The sequence below is a fragment of the Rissa tridactyla genome, chromosome Z (genome assembly GCF_028500815.1).
Source record: "Rissa tridactyla isolate bRisTri1 chromosome Z, bRisTri1.patW.cur.20221130, whole genome shotgun sequence".
Taxonomy (NCBI): domain Eukaryota; kingdom Metazoa; phylum Chordata; class Aves; order Charadriiformes; family Laridae; genus Rissa; species Rissa tridactyla.
The window spans coordinates 55,172,220-55,187,726 of record NC_071497.1 but is presented as its reverse complement, the minus strand read 5'-3'; the positions used below and the strand labels follow the sequence as shown (position 1 = coordinate 55,187,726).

The 15,507-nt window shown below is 36.2% G+C and overlaps 1 protein-coding gene across 3 annotated transcripts in view; it reads right to left on the bottom strand.

The window, feature by feature from the left end:
- PTPRD (protein tyrosine phosphatase receptor type D) overlaps positions 1–15,507 on the bottom strand; it is a 373,393-nt gene that overhangs the window by 140,154 nt on the left and 217,732 nt on the right. For all 3 annotated transcript variants that reach the window (XM_054186468.1, XM_054186469.1, XM_054186470.1), the window contains one exon: positions 2,455–2,643. In XM_054186468.1, coding sequence (XP_054042443.1) covers positions 2,455–2,643 — 189 coding nt within the window. The remainder of the gene's footprint in view (positions 1–2,454; positions 2,644–15,507) is intronic.

Sequence of the window (15,507 nt, the reverse complement as noted above, 5' to 3'; positions counted from 1 at the left end):
CTTTTTTTGCTCCAGTTGGACAAAAAAAAAGAGGAAGGAAAAAAAAAGAAAAAAAAAAAAGAAGAAAAAGAAGAAGAAGAAAAAGAAGAAGAAGAAGAAGAAAAAGAAAAAAGAGGGACAAATGGTACGCTGTGACTGGGCTATGGCCAGAAGACCTGGATATGCTTTCTTTGAAGCATATCACAAATCAAATTATCAGTTCTTTTTTTTTTTTTTTTATGAACAAATAAAAAAGGGAAAGGAAAAGGGAGTGTGCAGAAAGAAAGGTCACAATATGAAAGTCACTGATCATAACCAAACAGGACAAAGGAAAAAAAATAATCAGATGATGGACATTTCGGTGATTTTTTTGTTTGTTGTTTGTTTTTTGTTTTTTGTTTTTTCTTAAAATAAAAAACAAAAAAACAAACAGGACCAAGATGAGAGGGATGAAAGGACAGAGAGAATGAGTAAGATCATTCTGTGAACGTTAGTTCAGCACTCTTACCTCTTATTGGTGTACCACCTGGGTGGATAATATGAATGCAAATAAGATTAGAAAGAAGAAGCATTAGTACGAGAAGAAGGAGGCTAGGGCTTTGGAAGAAGAATCAAATTAGATTTACAGAATTAAATAAGGTCTTAAGAGAAACTTGAATTACTATACTGTTAAAACAGGAATATATTAGATAGTATTATCAGGTTATAAAAGCAAGTTTCATTGTACCACAAAGGGCAAAGGCTACAATTGGCTGCATTGCCATTCTCAGAGTAGCATCTGAGTTCGTAGATGTTTGGTTATATAGGGTTAGATATATATCGAATATGCCTCAAATACTTAAAGGAAACTTTACAATACTGTACTTATGACATAGTTTAGGAAAATATTGGAAATTCTATTTAAATATATATATATATAAATCTATATATATATAAAAAGAGGACACACTGAAGGCTATCTCAAAACAAATACTCTAGTTTAGGCTGAATTATGGCATTTACTGTTCTACATCTGTGATACATGTGTACTGTTTCTTTTAGGTGTTGCTATGACTGATAAGACAACATTTCTGTGGAGGTGTGCGTGTGCGCCACTATAGGGATCTGGTGACTACACTGACTGTTAGTAAAATGCATGCCATGCATTTTAAGAATAATAATAGTAATCATATCATAATCATAATCATAATAATCATAATATTCTGAATATGGAAATTAGTGGGGGTGAAGTGCGCTTCAGAACTAAGCACTTACCAATAGATTCTGGAGATTTAAATACGGAGAGAAGAAAGACAGCATAAAAATATTATTATATTCCTTATAATTTGGTACAAAGTTTTCAGTTAAAGCTTTATATACTAAATCATCTATGTCACATGTGAAAAATTAATTCTTAATTTACAATAACAGAAGGTTATTTTACACAGTTCTGCTGACAACAAGCAAAAAGTCAGTTAACAAGACGATTTAACATCACAGGACAGGTCAAAAGCTGAGAATTCTGGGAAGACACGTGATTAAACAACTTAGATTCTACAATGATATCTAGTACAATTGCCAAAGAAAAAAGGTCATTATATCCCAATTACCTTATTTAGGGATAAGCTTTAAACTTTATAAATTTAGAGTTGTTTTTTTTTTTTTAATCTAAAGAGAGCAAAAGAATAAACTAGGGCAGGAGGAGAGTGAAAGAACTGCTGGGGTAGTGCAAGGGGCAAAGAGAGAGAGAGAGCAGCAAAAGCTGGATTCTACACCAAAAGCAGACTTCTGTAGATCCAGAAAATGTAGGATTCATAAAGCTTTAGCGTGGGCGCACACTACTGTGGCTAAATGTGTTGGAAAAATGCTCAGCCAGCAAAAAAACTTTATTCCATAGATTACCTTTTTTTTTTTTAAATTTTCTTTATAAAGTATAATTGTGCATGGGAAGAAGTATTGTGTTTTATGTATTTGTGAGAGGAAAGAAGATGTGTCCAAACTGGCTAATCTTTGGTGGAATCAAATGTGGAAAAGACAGCACAAAACACATTTTAAATTTTAATTGAAGTGTCTAATGCAGGTTTTGGTTTTGATGAATATAACCATTGGTACTCCTTGCAATTTCTGAATGAAGTCCAATGTTGAAATAAATTTGTTAAAAAAAAATAAAAAGGAAAGAAGAAAGAAAGAGGAGAAAATGGATCCATCAAGTACTGCAAAAAGCAGTAAAGAAAAAAATTATCAAAAAGTACAGTCACAGCAGTGAGCAATGTGGAGTAAACAGAAGCTGCAAAACACACAGAGACTGACTCTAGAAAAGGCTATGACAACATCACAGACATGGACAACACACTCAGTAACACAGAAAAGAGAAGAGGAAGAGAAATTATTACCTATAAATAAAAACGAAATAAAAAAAAAGGAAGAGAAAGAAAAGAAAGAAAAGGTGAGAGAGAACAACTCTGGGCGTTAGTGGAAACAGTAACAAGACCCTACCTGAGCGTAACTGCTTGATGCGGCCATTGTTGTTGCTTGTGTCAACAGGTAAGAAATCTTTGAACCAAGTTATTTCAGGATCGGGATTGCCACTGGCTGCACATAGCATGGTAGCTGTACGAGTTCGTTCAACCACCTTCAGCTGTGGGCCCATATCAATGGTGGGGAAACCACGGGGAATTTGATCCTCTGCAAAAGAAATGTACAATTTGAAGGATTTCACAGTAGTTACCTAGTAAGTCCTGAAAGCCCCCATCACTACCCTGCTTAATGTTCAAGGGTCCCCTGTTGGTATACGAGGAACTGATCCAAAAAACAGATACTCAGACAGTATTTTTAGTAACTTACAGTGATCAAAATGGTGATACAATATAGAAAGTTCATAAAAAAGCTGCTAGAAACTTTTGTTTACTTATAAAATGCATTAAATTGGCATAGATACTGTATGTAGTGCATAATCATTAGACTCCCACAATGGTACTTTACAACACCGATGTTGTTCTGCGTGCAAGATTCCTTATTATTTTATGTGAAACATTGAATTACCATGCCTATCAACAACAGGTAAGAATGCCTTTCTTTACATGAGACAAGTACATAGGGAAATGTGATCATGCAGTATAGGATTTGGCCAGGGACTTCGGAGACCCATGTTATATTTCTTGCTTTTATCATTATTTTATCATTATGTGCTGTTGGTCTGAACATTTAATGTCCCTGTGCTTCAGTTGTCCATCTGTAAGCTGGGTATGATGGCGCTTTACTGCTACAGAGAAGTGCTGTGAGGATGAATGCAGTATAAGGTTGCAAAGCACTGAGAAACTCTAAACATTGGAGCTATGCAGCTATCAAAGTTAAAGCGACAGGAGATTCATAATAATCTTGAATGGATACAACTGTGTCAACTAAAACACTCAAATATGGTCAAAAATCCTCACCTAGTGCAGTCAATAGCGAAATATTAAGAAATACTGAACAATTTGCCTTCTTAAGATGATATATGCTAGCAAGTAACACTGCAAAAACAGTGGCATCAGGCAATTTCTCAGAAATCAAGTTAGCATAGGTAAAATAATGTATTTGAATTACATCATCTTGCTCTTCATTTCCATTAAAGCAGTATGAATATTTTCATTGCAAATAATTGCTCTTATTGCAGTTCAAAAAAGACAAGCAAAAAAAAAAAACACAACAAAGAAAGAGGATCAATACTAACTATAAAACATATATCTTATTAAATGTCTTGATTGGTGGTTACTGACATGGAATTGATTAAGCGATAAAATTATCTTAGAAGAAATTATTCAATGTGAACTCTCTGTCATGCAAAATATGTAGTATTTTCAAATAGTTTCAGGGAAGTCTTCAGACTTTTATGAAAAATGTATAGCAAGCAAGTACATCCTATAAATTTCTGCAGTTCCTGGGGTCTGCTGTCACCTATGAGCTATTTAATTGCCTGCAATACAAATGCACATAGATACTACTCTGGTATAGTAACCAAAATTCACTCTTCACAGCTAGTCTTTCGGCCAATCAGTGGTTAAGTGTCAAATCCTTCACTAGCTATAGGCTCTTCCCAAAGCAAGGTATGTTTCATGTCTGTTTTTAAACATGAACTCTTTACTTTGGGAGTAACTGATGAGATTTGACTTCTGACACAGAACTGGATTTTTATAACCTGACCTTTCCTTCCTTACTTGGCTCATACAGAAAACCCTGGATTCCCTTTTGCAAATACATAAGTGTACAAAAAAGATAATCTATCTTGAATATTAATAGGATGGAGTAGTAAAGAGCTTTCCTTTCTTATTTTTAATAAGGGTAATTAAATTCCATCCACCCCCCTTATGTATAGAATCTCTTTGAATGAATGTTCTTCATGAAATTTTCATGAGAAACATCACAATGTAACAGATTCAAATAGCCAGAACCGTTATATTTTTGACAGTTGTGGCTTGTTTCCAATCTGGCTTTCAGGTATTTGGCAATAAAAACCAATATTCAACATAAAATAGACCAGGGAAATAATGAAATTTCTAATTGGAGTGCTTATCACGGTGGATTTAGTTTTTAAGATGTTAATTGCTTTTTTTTCTCTCTAAGTTTATTGGTGATTTGTACAAAACTGTCTTTGCATTTTGATGATACCAAGTTTGACAGATTATCAAACACACTGTGCAAGAGAGCTGAGCATCAAATCAGTGAACTGACTCTCAGCCACGTAAGTGACTGAGAGAAAAATAACTATTAGAAAATGTTGATATATTGGTAGCTCTACAATTTTACATACGGTGAAAAGAAAAATATTTTTTACTGCTCATTAATATGCTTGTTAGGCTCTAAACCATAGCATATACACCACTGTTCCCTATTAATATTCAGTTCTAGTGAATTAGCTTCCAATTCATCAACAATTTAAATCAGACTTGACCTTCTCAAAGCCATTTGGTACTGTCATTTTGAGTGGCCATTAAAGGGCAGATTTCTCTGTCCTTGTGCTTAGTGAGTCATACATGTAATACGTATTTTGTTTAGGATGACAGATACAAGAGATTTAGAAATAGAGCACATTCTTTGAATTTGTTAGGTGTCTTAACAGGGCTGCATTCTATTACCTGCATTAAGAGAATGCCTTTAGTACTGTGCTAGTATCATTTCCAATTGGTGGAGGAGCTTTACGAAAGCTATTTTTCACAGAATGTATGATCTGAACAACACAGAGAGGCAATTACAAAGACTGGTTACTACACGAACCCTTAGGTTACCACACGAACCCTTAGGAGAGAATGATAGGAAACAGCCTTGCCTTGTTTCCCATCATGGTTGTTCCAAGTATTTCTAAACTGTTTCTCTGTGTATTCAGTCTGTTTGACATTGCTTATCTGTAAACAATGTCCTTGAGATTCCTACCTCAAGGTAGGAATCCTACCTGCTGCCAGTTTTATCATAGTGGTAATTGCTTCCCTTCCAAGCAACACGTATGGAAAAAGCACATTAACCTCTACGTTCAGATTTCAGTGTATCTACAGACATTGTCCAACACCTAATTTCACATGTTGCTGTATGTGTCTTAGAGGTGAGCCTGCCCTCACCAATGCAACAGCATTTAGAGTAGAGACTCAAACACAGCTTTTATGTGTAAACAGTAATTTTGATGAAGTGGTACCTTGAAAATACCAACAAGTTAAATTATGCTCTACCAAAAAGAAACCATTCTTACCTTTAAGAGTATCTATAGAAAAGAACCTCTGAACATAGCTGTGCTACAACTACATATCATAAACTCTGTTCTGCTCATCCTTTAACTGTGCTTTCTCTCATTTTTCAGGAAAAAAGTGTGCTGTTGCCATCTCTCTTTTTAAAATGACATAATTCTTCATAAGATTTCAGTAACTTCCCAAGCTTTGTCTGAAGGTGTACTGTCAAGCCTACATATATACTGGATATATAAGCTGGATCCAAAGAAAGAAGAGGATTTCATCCAAACCCAGTACAGTTGATTTGACTCTTCATGGTAAACCTATCAAGGTGTACAACACAGATAAACAGAAAACCAGCGATCTTTATTCAGTGTTTGTGCCAGGCCTCCTTAACATTTTGACTGCTTTTCCTGTGAAAAGCAACTTTCAGATCATGTCTATGCACTGGTGGCAACAAGAAGAGTGGCAGCTTTTAGAGACAGATTGGGTCTTAAAGTCTTAAATTCTTCACAGACACCTTGCTGAATCTCTTTGTCAATCACTTTCGTGTTTTAACAGGGAAGACAGAATAGTGTGAATAATATGTCAGCTACAGTACTTTATGATAATATTGCTATGATATGGATATGAAGTGCAAAGGTGAAGTACCCAAAGCAAATTGTGATGACTTTGGTTGTAGGTTATGGATTATAAAGGCAAGGTAATTGCATCAGGATTCAGGACTGGACAATTGAAATAAAAACTGGGTAATATTTATTTTAAGTATTTCCTCCCACATTAACTATTTGCACCATAAAAACACCTATGTTCCGAATATCCATATTAACCTGCACTTAAATCAGTGTAATCTGCCTGACCAAAATACATACTTATAGTGTTTTACTATGCCTCTTAAAAAATATTGTCCTATATGAACCAGTTATTCTCATTGTGAAAATGGAGGGTAGTTCTCCATTCTACGCAGCAAGAAGAAAAAATCTATTTCAAGATTCACTGACAGTTTTGCCACAGGCAAATTTCAGTCATTCTGTAGCTCACAGAATAAAAAGGCACACACGGAGTATTCCCAGAATACACTATAGATACTGAAGATAAACTACCACAATAAAGTTTATTATTTCAAAGAACAGTGTAAATAAAGCTTTTATTTTCACTATTCCAGATGGCAGCAGCATATAATTTGCACTGTTTTGACATCATGACCGTATTATTCAAAATCATTCTTCCTGCAACTCAGGATTGAGAACAGTGAAATCAAAGAGAGTAGGGGAGTAAAATCAAGATTTTGCAGCAAAGTTAGTATTTTTTATTATTATTGACGAACTATGCATATGAATAAATTTAAAAATAAAAACAAAGCCACTTCTAATTATACATAAAAGACTAATTTTGATTTAAAACATACAAAGCATCAGAAAAGTGTTAGTTAATAAACATTAATCCTATTGAAATATTTTACAAGGTAATTTTTGCCAAAAAAAGTAATTATGATCACACAATAAATTCTTTTCCCAGGGTCCTTTGTTCAAAGCTGCTATACAGAGATGAATACTTTTACTTAGTGGTGCTGAAAGTCAGTGAAGGAAGGTAATGGCTACGTGAGACTAGATCTAGGTATCTGTTGGGATTTCTTTTAAATTTTGGGCAATTATACCACACAAGGAAACATAATTAGACATTGATAAGATGATCAGACACTCACTAACAGTAAGTATTCAACAACAGATGAGCTGCCCAACCCATCCCACTAAAAACCATGCATTTAAAAATATGCTTCATATATTGAAGAAATGTGCAAAGCACTTTTGATGCAAAAGAAAACAAATTTGTTTAGTAGCTCTGTATGCAATTACCCTGGAAATTGCAAAGTAATGTCTATATAACAGAACATAGAGCCACTTAGACTGAATTATCATTTGTATGAATGTTGAAGCAGCAATTTCACATTGCATTAAGTCAGTTAACATTCATTGTTATTAGCATTTAGCCTTAAATAAGTTCTCTGTTTTAATAAATGAGTGCGTTGAGCCTTTGAAATTAGATATCTTCATAAGGACGTGAAAATGGAAAAAGGAATTTGCACCTTTTGGCAGTTCTCAAATTCTGCTAAATTAAAGACTGCACACAGCAAGCTCTTTCAAAAGTGACCCATCTCACTACGTGAACAATGAAATACCTCTCACCCTCCTTTAACAATGACATTCCGAATGACAAGAATTAACACCTAGCAAGTCATCACTCATATGAAAACACAAGCCCCAAAATAAGGGTTTATTCTCACATTTGCACTCAGGCACTGTCATAGCTTATAGCACAGCATATCATCTGAACATCACACGCCCAAACTTGGTTATGACTGATCTTTTGGATGTCTGTTCTGCTTACTGGGAATGGAAAGGGAAATACAAAAGGCCACGTCCTAAAAAAAATACATAAAAAAAGTGGGGAATCCAAGAATTCCTGCCAGATGTCCCTTCTCTAACATAAGAGGACTCAGCCAGAATTATGGTAATGAAACAAAGGCAGAGAATATGAAGTGGTGTTTTAAGTGCGGGGTATCATATATTAAGGAAAAGAAACACTAAACTTTTGAAGCGGAGAGGATACAGCATCCCACATTTTTCCATATGCAAATGTTCATAAAAAAGAAACTACGTATTTTGCACTGTTGAATAAAAGACAAGAGGACAGCAAAGGGCGGCCATATGAATTTCCGTGATTACCATTTCTAATTTGAGGTTTAGTTTCCAGACAGGGTTAGGATTTATATTACACTAAATCAGGGTTAAATTGGGGCTTGCCAAGAATGAGGATTAGGAAAATGCATGATTGCTCTATGTAGTCAATATTTTTAATATATTAATATTTGTGTTTTTACATCCTCCTTACTTTCATTTGAAAAATAAAGGGTGAAGAATAACAGTAGTGCAGTGATGGCAGTCTTTGCTTTAAGCTTTAATTTTTCACATCACATGCAGTTTTATGGAGCAGTAAATAATGAGATCAGCAGCAGGTTCATATGTACCCCAGAGCTCACTTCTCGTGTTAGTAGTCTGAATATACAGATTGTTTGTTCCAGAACACATAAAGGCATTCTTTTCTTTTTCTTCCCTTCCTTTCTACTCATTAATACTCTGTATTAAAATACTGATATTAGTAAATATACATGACACTTTTTATAAGTAGTTACCTCATATTCATTCTTAAATATAAAGCAATAAATCACCACGATAAAGTTGTAACATACTAATTTGAACTGAGAAGCAGGTAGTAGCATCTTGTTTTTGCTTCACCAAAGAGGACAAAAGAGAAGTGAGCAGTCTGGCAAAGGAGTTGTCAGACCATACAGTTCCCTTTTCTCTCCTTTCTCCCCATTTGCACTACATGTCTAAACTTAAAGGAGTGAGAATACTGCCTAAGACAGCCAAATGGACTCAATTTGTGATCACAGTCACGTCTGTTAGTGATGTTACACAGCTTTCGATGATTTGTTTCCTCAATGCCATAATCTTACTGAATACTTTTTAATGCAGCCTACATAGTCTGCAGCCAAAACTGACAACTATAAACTATGCACTTTAATAATGCAGTTGCATTAATGTCACAGCTGCAAAATTTAAGGACCTGACAAAGGAACTGTAGTGGCAAACCCACCAACTTTGTTTAAATCTTGTTTTCAAAGGAGAATAATACTATTTTTTGCATTTCTAGGTCAGCACCAAACTTGTGCATTTTAGAAAGAGGAGGATCTTCACTTTGACAAGTGGGTAAAAGGGTGCCCCAAAAGGCCTGTAATTTGGTCCCTTAGAAGAAGGAAAGAAGAAATAAGCGTGATGAAATTGTATCCCACAAGTTTTGACAAAAGATGCTTGGGTTAGGATGCTAACAGTGTGTTATTCTTTATGGTGCCTGGCACAACAATGCACCCATACAGATGTAGCAATTTGGATGTTATTGCAGCATTTCAATAAATAGCAAACATAATGATGAGAAACAATAAAAGTGCTATTATTGCTGAAGAGAATGAGAAAAAAGAGTTATGTTGTCAGAAAAGACAATGAACTCTGCAAATGCATTTGAAGAGGATATCCCTTGAAATTCAGTATTACTAAGCATTACACTAATGTTACTGGTACAAAATATGCAGGTTTTCTACATCTGATGCAGCGTTCATTTTCATTGGTCTGAAAAGCATGCTTAAAACATTCATAACACATGACTTCAGACAGGTTACTGTAAAAAAATACCAGATAAAGTATCTTCCCATTTTTGTGGTTTGTTCACTTTTATCTTTTAAGTCTTTTCACCACTATGAGCACAGGCCTATCAATTAAGAAAATGCTGGATGAGTCAAGGAAGCTGTAAGACAACAAAGCAATGCCTTATATGATGTATTCCTAATATTTATGAGGAAAATACAGAATCCAAAGTGCTGGCAAACGTTAAAACACACCTCATCTTTGAACCTGTATGAATCTTTAACAGAACCAAGAAAGTATTTCCTTTCTAAGTGGATGGTGAAGTTCTTCCCTGGTGGCCTGGCTACAGAGGATGTACTCTAGACCTCACTCTTCATCTTCCTGAATGTGACAGAGGTATCCGTCTCACCTCTTGTGCCCACCTATGGCAACATTTCCTCTCTCTCACAGATATTGAGAAGACGCCTAGGGATCTGTTAGCAGGGAAGGATAGACATAGGAGAAGAGAAGACAGTAGACAAGAATTTCTTTTTTGCTTGGGGCAAGTTTCACCACTTAAGTCAAAATAGCTTTGAGGAAGTGTCCAGACGAGGAAGTGTCCAGACAAGGAAGTTAGCGGATATTTTCTTCTGGGGCAGACACAACCATTCAATTCTATTCTGGAAGAATACTGAAGAGCTTCTTCTGTAGCAGAGGACACACATTGCTTAAAACCCAGCTTTTTCACAGTTCTGTGACCGAGTTCAATAATTGCTGGTGTCTGACAAATACCCTTTAATGAGTATCGATTTACATAGCAGAATCTCATATTAACACTTCATAGTATACAAGTGAATGAAGACATACACATAGTAACAGAAATGTTACCATTTCTAAAGCCTAAGGCAGCCAGCACTCCAAGGTTTTCATCTCAGAAAGACTCACAGGTTTGTGATGTCACAAACATAGTTTTGCTATGGATTATTTTGCCCCTAAACCAACGTTTGAACTGTCAGTGGTCTGAGACTTGGAATTCTACCTGAAATCTTGCCGCTGCCCTAAACTGAAGTAAATGGGACTAGTCTGTGACTTAACATGTTTCACGTTATAATAGGAATGATGTTTTCATAGGTGATAGATTACTTCTGTACTCTTTATTGCATGGAAGAAAATACTCAACATCCCGTCATGCTTTCTAGCACGGTGGAGGCCTGCCTCTGAAGCAGGAACAGAGGGCCTGGTGATGCAAGGCAGCGCTCATTCTGTTCCACTGAGAGCTAGCACTTGCATTCTTCCAAAGCATTTTTCACAATAATAATCACACGGCCTTGAGAGAACTATAGTGAACTGCTGTGAACTCAACTGAGCAAACTCAAGCAGCCTTTCTGGAAGACTGAAGGAGAGAGAGGTACTTTAAAAATGACGCTTTCACATTTGTCTAACAGCAGCAGCTAATATTTCTCATTGAACTGTAAATGAGGAATGGCATGGGGATTCATTCATAAGATGTTGAACATAGAACAAGAAAGGATTTACTCAGCTTTGCTATAACTCCTGCTGCAATTTACCTGACTAATTGCACCACAAATTATATTGTCAGTAAAGTAATTTGAAATAGGATCTTGGCTTGGCATAGGAGCATAGGATGCTAAAAAGTGCTTTTTAAAAACTGTTTTATGTGCTGAGCTCAAGGTTCACACCTGTAAGCTCATCATAGTTATTTTAACAAATTATGAAATTCAGTGGTACCTCTAAAAAATATATGAAATCAAAATCTGTGATGGGCAGTGTAAATTGAAATTTATTACAGACTACAGTCTGTCATCAACAATATTTGTGAGCATTTTCTTATTAAATAATAAATTGATTTTATGTAGAATATAGGTAAGGTTTTTGTTTTCACAGTTTCCTTTTAAGATAATTTTCTCACCAAATTTCATCTAGCTGATCAAAGATGATCCTAACAACACAAGATGTACATTCTAGAAAAAAGTGGAGGGGAGGGTTGGGGTTTTTTGTTTGCTTTGTTTTGTTTTTTATAAAAGAAATATCTGCAAATGAAAATGATGATTTGTTGACACAGATATAGTGATGTTTCAGTTCCAGTGGAATACTGGAATAGCATGGACATAAGGAAGTAGCTGTTTTGTGTAGCTGTAAGTCATGGGCCTAAGTGAATGCTGTGATAATATTTGAACAGTTCAGTGGGATTGCCAGAAGGCTGAGGGAGTCATGATGTCAGGTGGGGTGGCAGTGGTGGTGGGGAAGTGCATCTGAGAAGGAACAGAAAGAAAGTTTCATGTTATGACACTTATTTGCAAATTCATCACAAACAGTTCTGTGAAAAACAGTTAATGAAGTCAAACAGCTGTGGAGAGCCGGTTCCTGCCTTTAAACAGATGTAGTGCGACAGACTAATCTTAGCATAGCACTGTATGTGTCAAGTACATCAAAAATCAGTGTATGCACAAAAAACCTGCATGCCAACTCTGTAGACAGACTTAACACTTGATGAGTTGCATGAAGAAGGTACAAATGAAGAAAGTAAAATGCTTGAAAGCAGAAGATCTGAATCTGTCCAGTGGTGAATTACCACTCAGTGAGAGTCCCTATGCCACAGAAGAAACACAAACAATTGACTGAGAGTGCCAGGGTTGTGTCTGATTTCAACAATGGAACTGTTTCTCCTTGGATTTATTAGTAATAACTGCTGTCATTCATTTTATAACTGAATACAAAACTCATTTCTTTTAGAGAAGAAAGATCAAACTAATTTACCTGTTGGCTGGAGAGTCAGGCACTAAGATTATTATGTGCACTCTTCAGAAGCAATTGGGAGCACATCAGATAGTGTATAGTAATTGAGAAATAATTTCTGTTGCTAAATGGAGACCAGTGATGAGTGGGGTTCCTCAGGGGTTGGTACTGGGATCAGTGCTGTTTAACATGTTTGTCAGAGACATGGACAGTGGGATTAAGTGCACCCTCAGCAAGTTTGCAGATGACATCAAGCTGTGAAGCATGGTGACATGCTGGAGGGACCTCGACAGGCTTGAGAGGTGGGCCTGTGTGAACTTCATGAAGTCCAACAAGGCCAAGTGCAAGGTCTGGCTCATGGGTCAGAGAAATCCCAAGCAAAAATACAGGCTGGGTGGAGAATGGATTGAGAGCAGCCCTGAGGAGAAGGGCGTGGAGGTCAGGTTGATGAGAAGCTCAACATGACCTGCCAATATGCGCTTGCAGTCCAGAAACCAAACCGCATCCTGGGCTGCATGAAAAGAAGAGTGGACAGCAGGTTGAGGGAGGTGATTCTGCCCCTCTACTCTGCTCTAGTGAGACCCCACCTGGAGTACTGTGTTAAGCTCTGGGGCCCCCAAGAGAAGAAGGACATGGATCTGTTTGAGCAAGTCCAGAGGAGGGCCACAAAAATGATCAGAGGGCTGAAGCATCTCTCCTGTGAAGACAGGCTGAGAGAGCTGGGGTTGTTCAGCCTGGAGAAGAGAAGGCTCCAGGGAGATCCTATAGCAGCCTTCCAGTACTTAAAGGGGGCCTACAGGAAGGATGGGGAGGGACTTTTTATTAGGGACTGTAGTGATAGGACATGCAGTAATGGCCTCAAACTGAAAGAGTGTAGATTTAGGCTACACTCTTAGCCTAAGTTTAGCCTAATCCTAAGATTAGGAAGAAGTTCTTTATTCTTGGGGTTGTGAGACACTGGAACGGATTGCCCAGAGAAGTTGTGGATGCTCCATTCCTGGAAGTGTTCAAGGCCAGGCTGGATGGGGCTTTGAATAATCTGATCCAGTGGAAAGTGTCTCTTCCCAAGGCAGGTGGCTTGGAACTAGATGACCTTTAAGGTCCTTTCCAACTCAAACAAGTCTATGATTCTATAATTCTTTGAATATATAGCAATAAATCTCAGACTACACAACAGTATTTCAATACTTTTTTGTACCTGAATAAGACTTAAAAATCATTCTGTGCATTCTAAACATTTTCCTGCTTTTATTTTATTAAGGCATACTACTTTGAATAAGTGCTACAACATAATCTGTTATGAGTATTAACTGAAAGAGTAAAACAGGGATTATAAAAAGAAGGATTGATTGATTGTTTTTGACTTTTCAGTCAGACTCCCAGCTCCTTTGGCATGTGAGGAAAAGATCTTGCTAATATATTAGGTACATTTTTTTGGTGTTCTTACTCTAAATACTACACTTCTGGAAAAGGTTTGTCTCAACTGTTTGTCCTGATGTATTAAACCCTTTCTGAAGGAAAAGATTTTTAACCTTTAATATGATATGTCTAAGCCTTCATATTTTTACAGGACCTGATGCAGGTATATGTCTCCATAAACATTGTTGTTTCCAAAGTCCCACATTAACATTTTATTTTCCTTTAAAACCCACCAATAAGCCACGCTGAAAGAGTACCATCAAGACTTTTGAGAAAAGCACTGTCTTGAATTTCGGCCTTAACAATCTCTATACTTCTACAAAGCAAGAGAAAAATCTTTCTCCATTTCTCAGGTTTTGTAAACCACTAGGTCAAAATTTTCCAAGGCAAATATTCAAGTTCACTTTGTTACATGACTTTTTGGTATTTAGTAGGTAGGTTTGCACAAAAGTCAATGTTATGGAGGTCATAGCTGTAGTAACACTTCCACAAAGTTGTTGCCTGAACACAATGGAAAACGCCCCCTGCACCAAAATGTCTGAAAGCTCTTAGAAACTATCAGCAAGTAACTGGCAAATTTCCACATGTCTATTGCTATGCCTGTGACCATTTTTACTAGCTCACATAGCACGTAGGAACTGCTGATGTTAACTTAAGTCTTCAAAAGAAAAACAAAATAATGGTTTTGTCAGATGTTCTCCTCCTGGAGTCTTGAAAAACTGACAGCAAGCATTCTTAAGTGCTTCTATCAGTTTTAAACGAGCTCATAGCAACCATCTTTCTCACAACAAAATCTAAAAAAAAAGTAAGAAATCAATTACTTGCATGACTACCACAGGTAGCATTCTTAATTTATTTTGTGCATAAATTCAGACACAAAGTTTTTCATTCCAGAAAAGGAGATAAAAATTCCCTAGAAAATATCTTAGTCTCCGTGAAAAGTAAAAATGAATCCAACTATCAGCTGTAAGTTACTGCTTCCTGTTTCAAACTTAATGCAGAACATCAGAACATCAGAACATCAAACAAACATCAGAAACTATCAAGGGTTTAAAAGTCAAGATACATCAGGTGTAAATTGGGGACTGTTTTTCTAATGATTCTGAGTCAGGAAAAAGTGTATATCCATTATGTATCAGGAATATATATAGTAATGCTAAATAAACCTAAGCACAACATATGCAAGGCCAGCAAGTAACTTAGTGTAAATTAAGTGATTTCTTCTGAGTACACACAACTAGGTATAGAAGCTTTCAGAGATCTCGTTCTGTCCTATCTTTTTAACTCCTGGGTAAAAGTTCTTTTCAATGAAAGTAACAAAAATAATTTTAATAGCTATTATTTATGTAGCATGATTTTGCAAAGCATTTCGCAAAGCAGACGTATCCATTATAGTGAAAAAAGGGTACAGTTACATCTCTATAGCTCCATATAATTAGAGTAGATTTTTCAAATTTCATAATTAATTTCTTTTTTTTACAGTATTTAGTTTTATC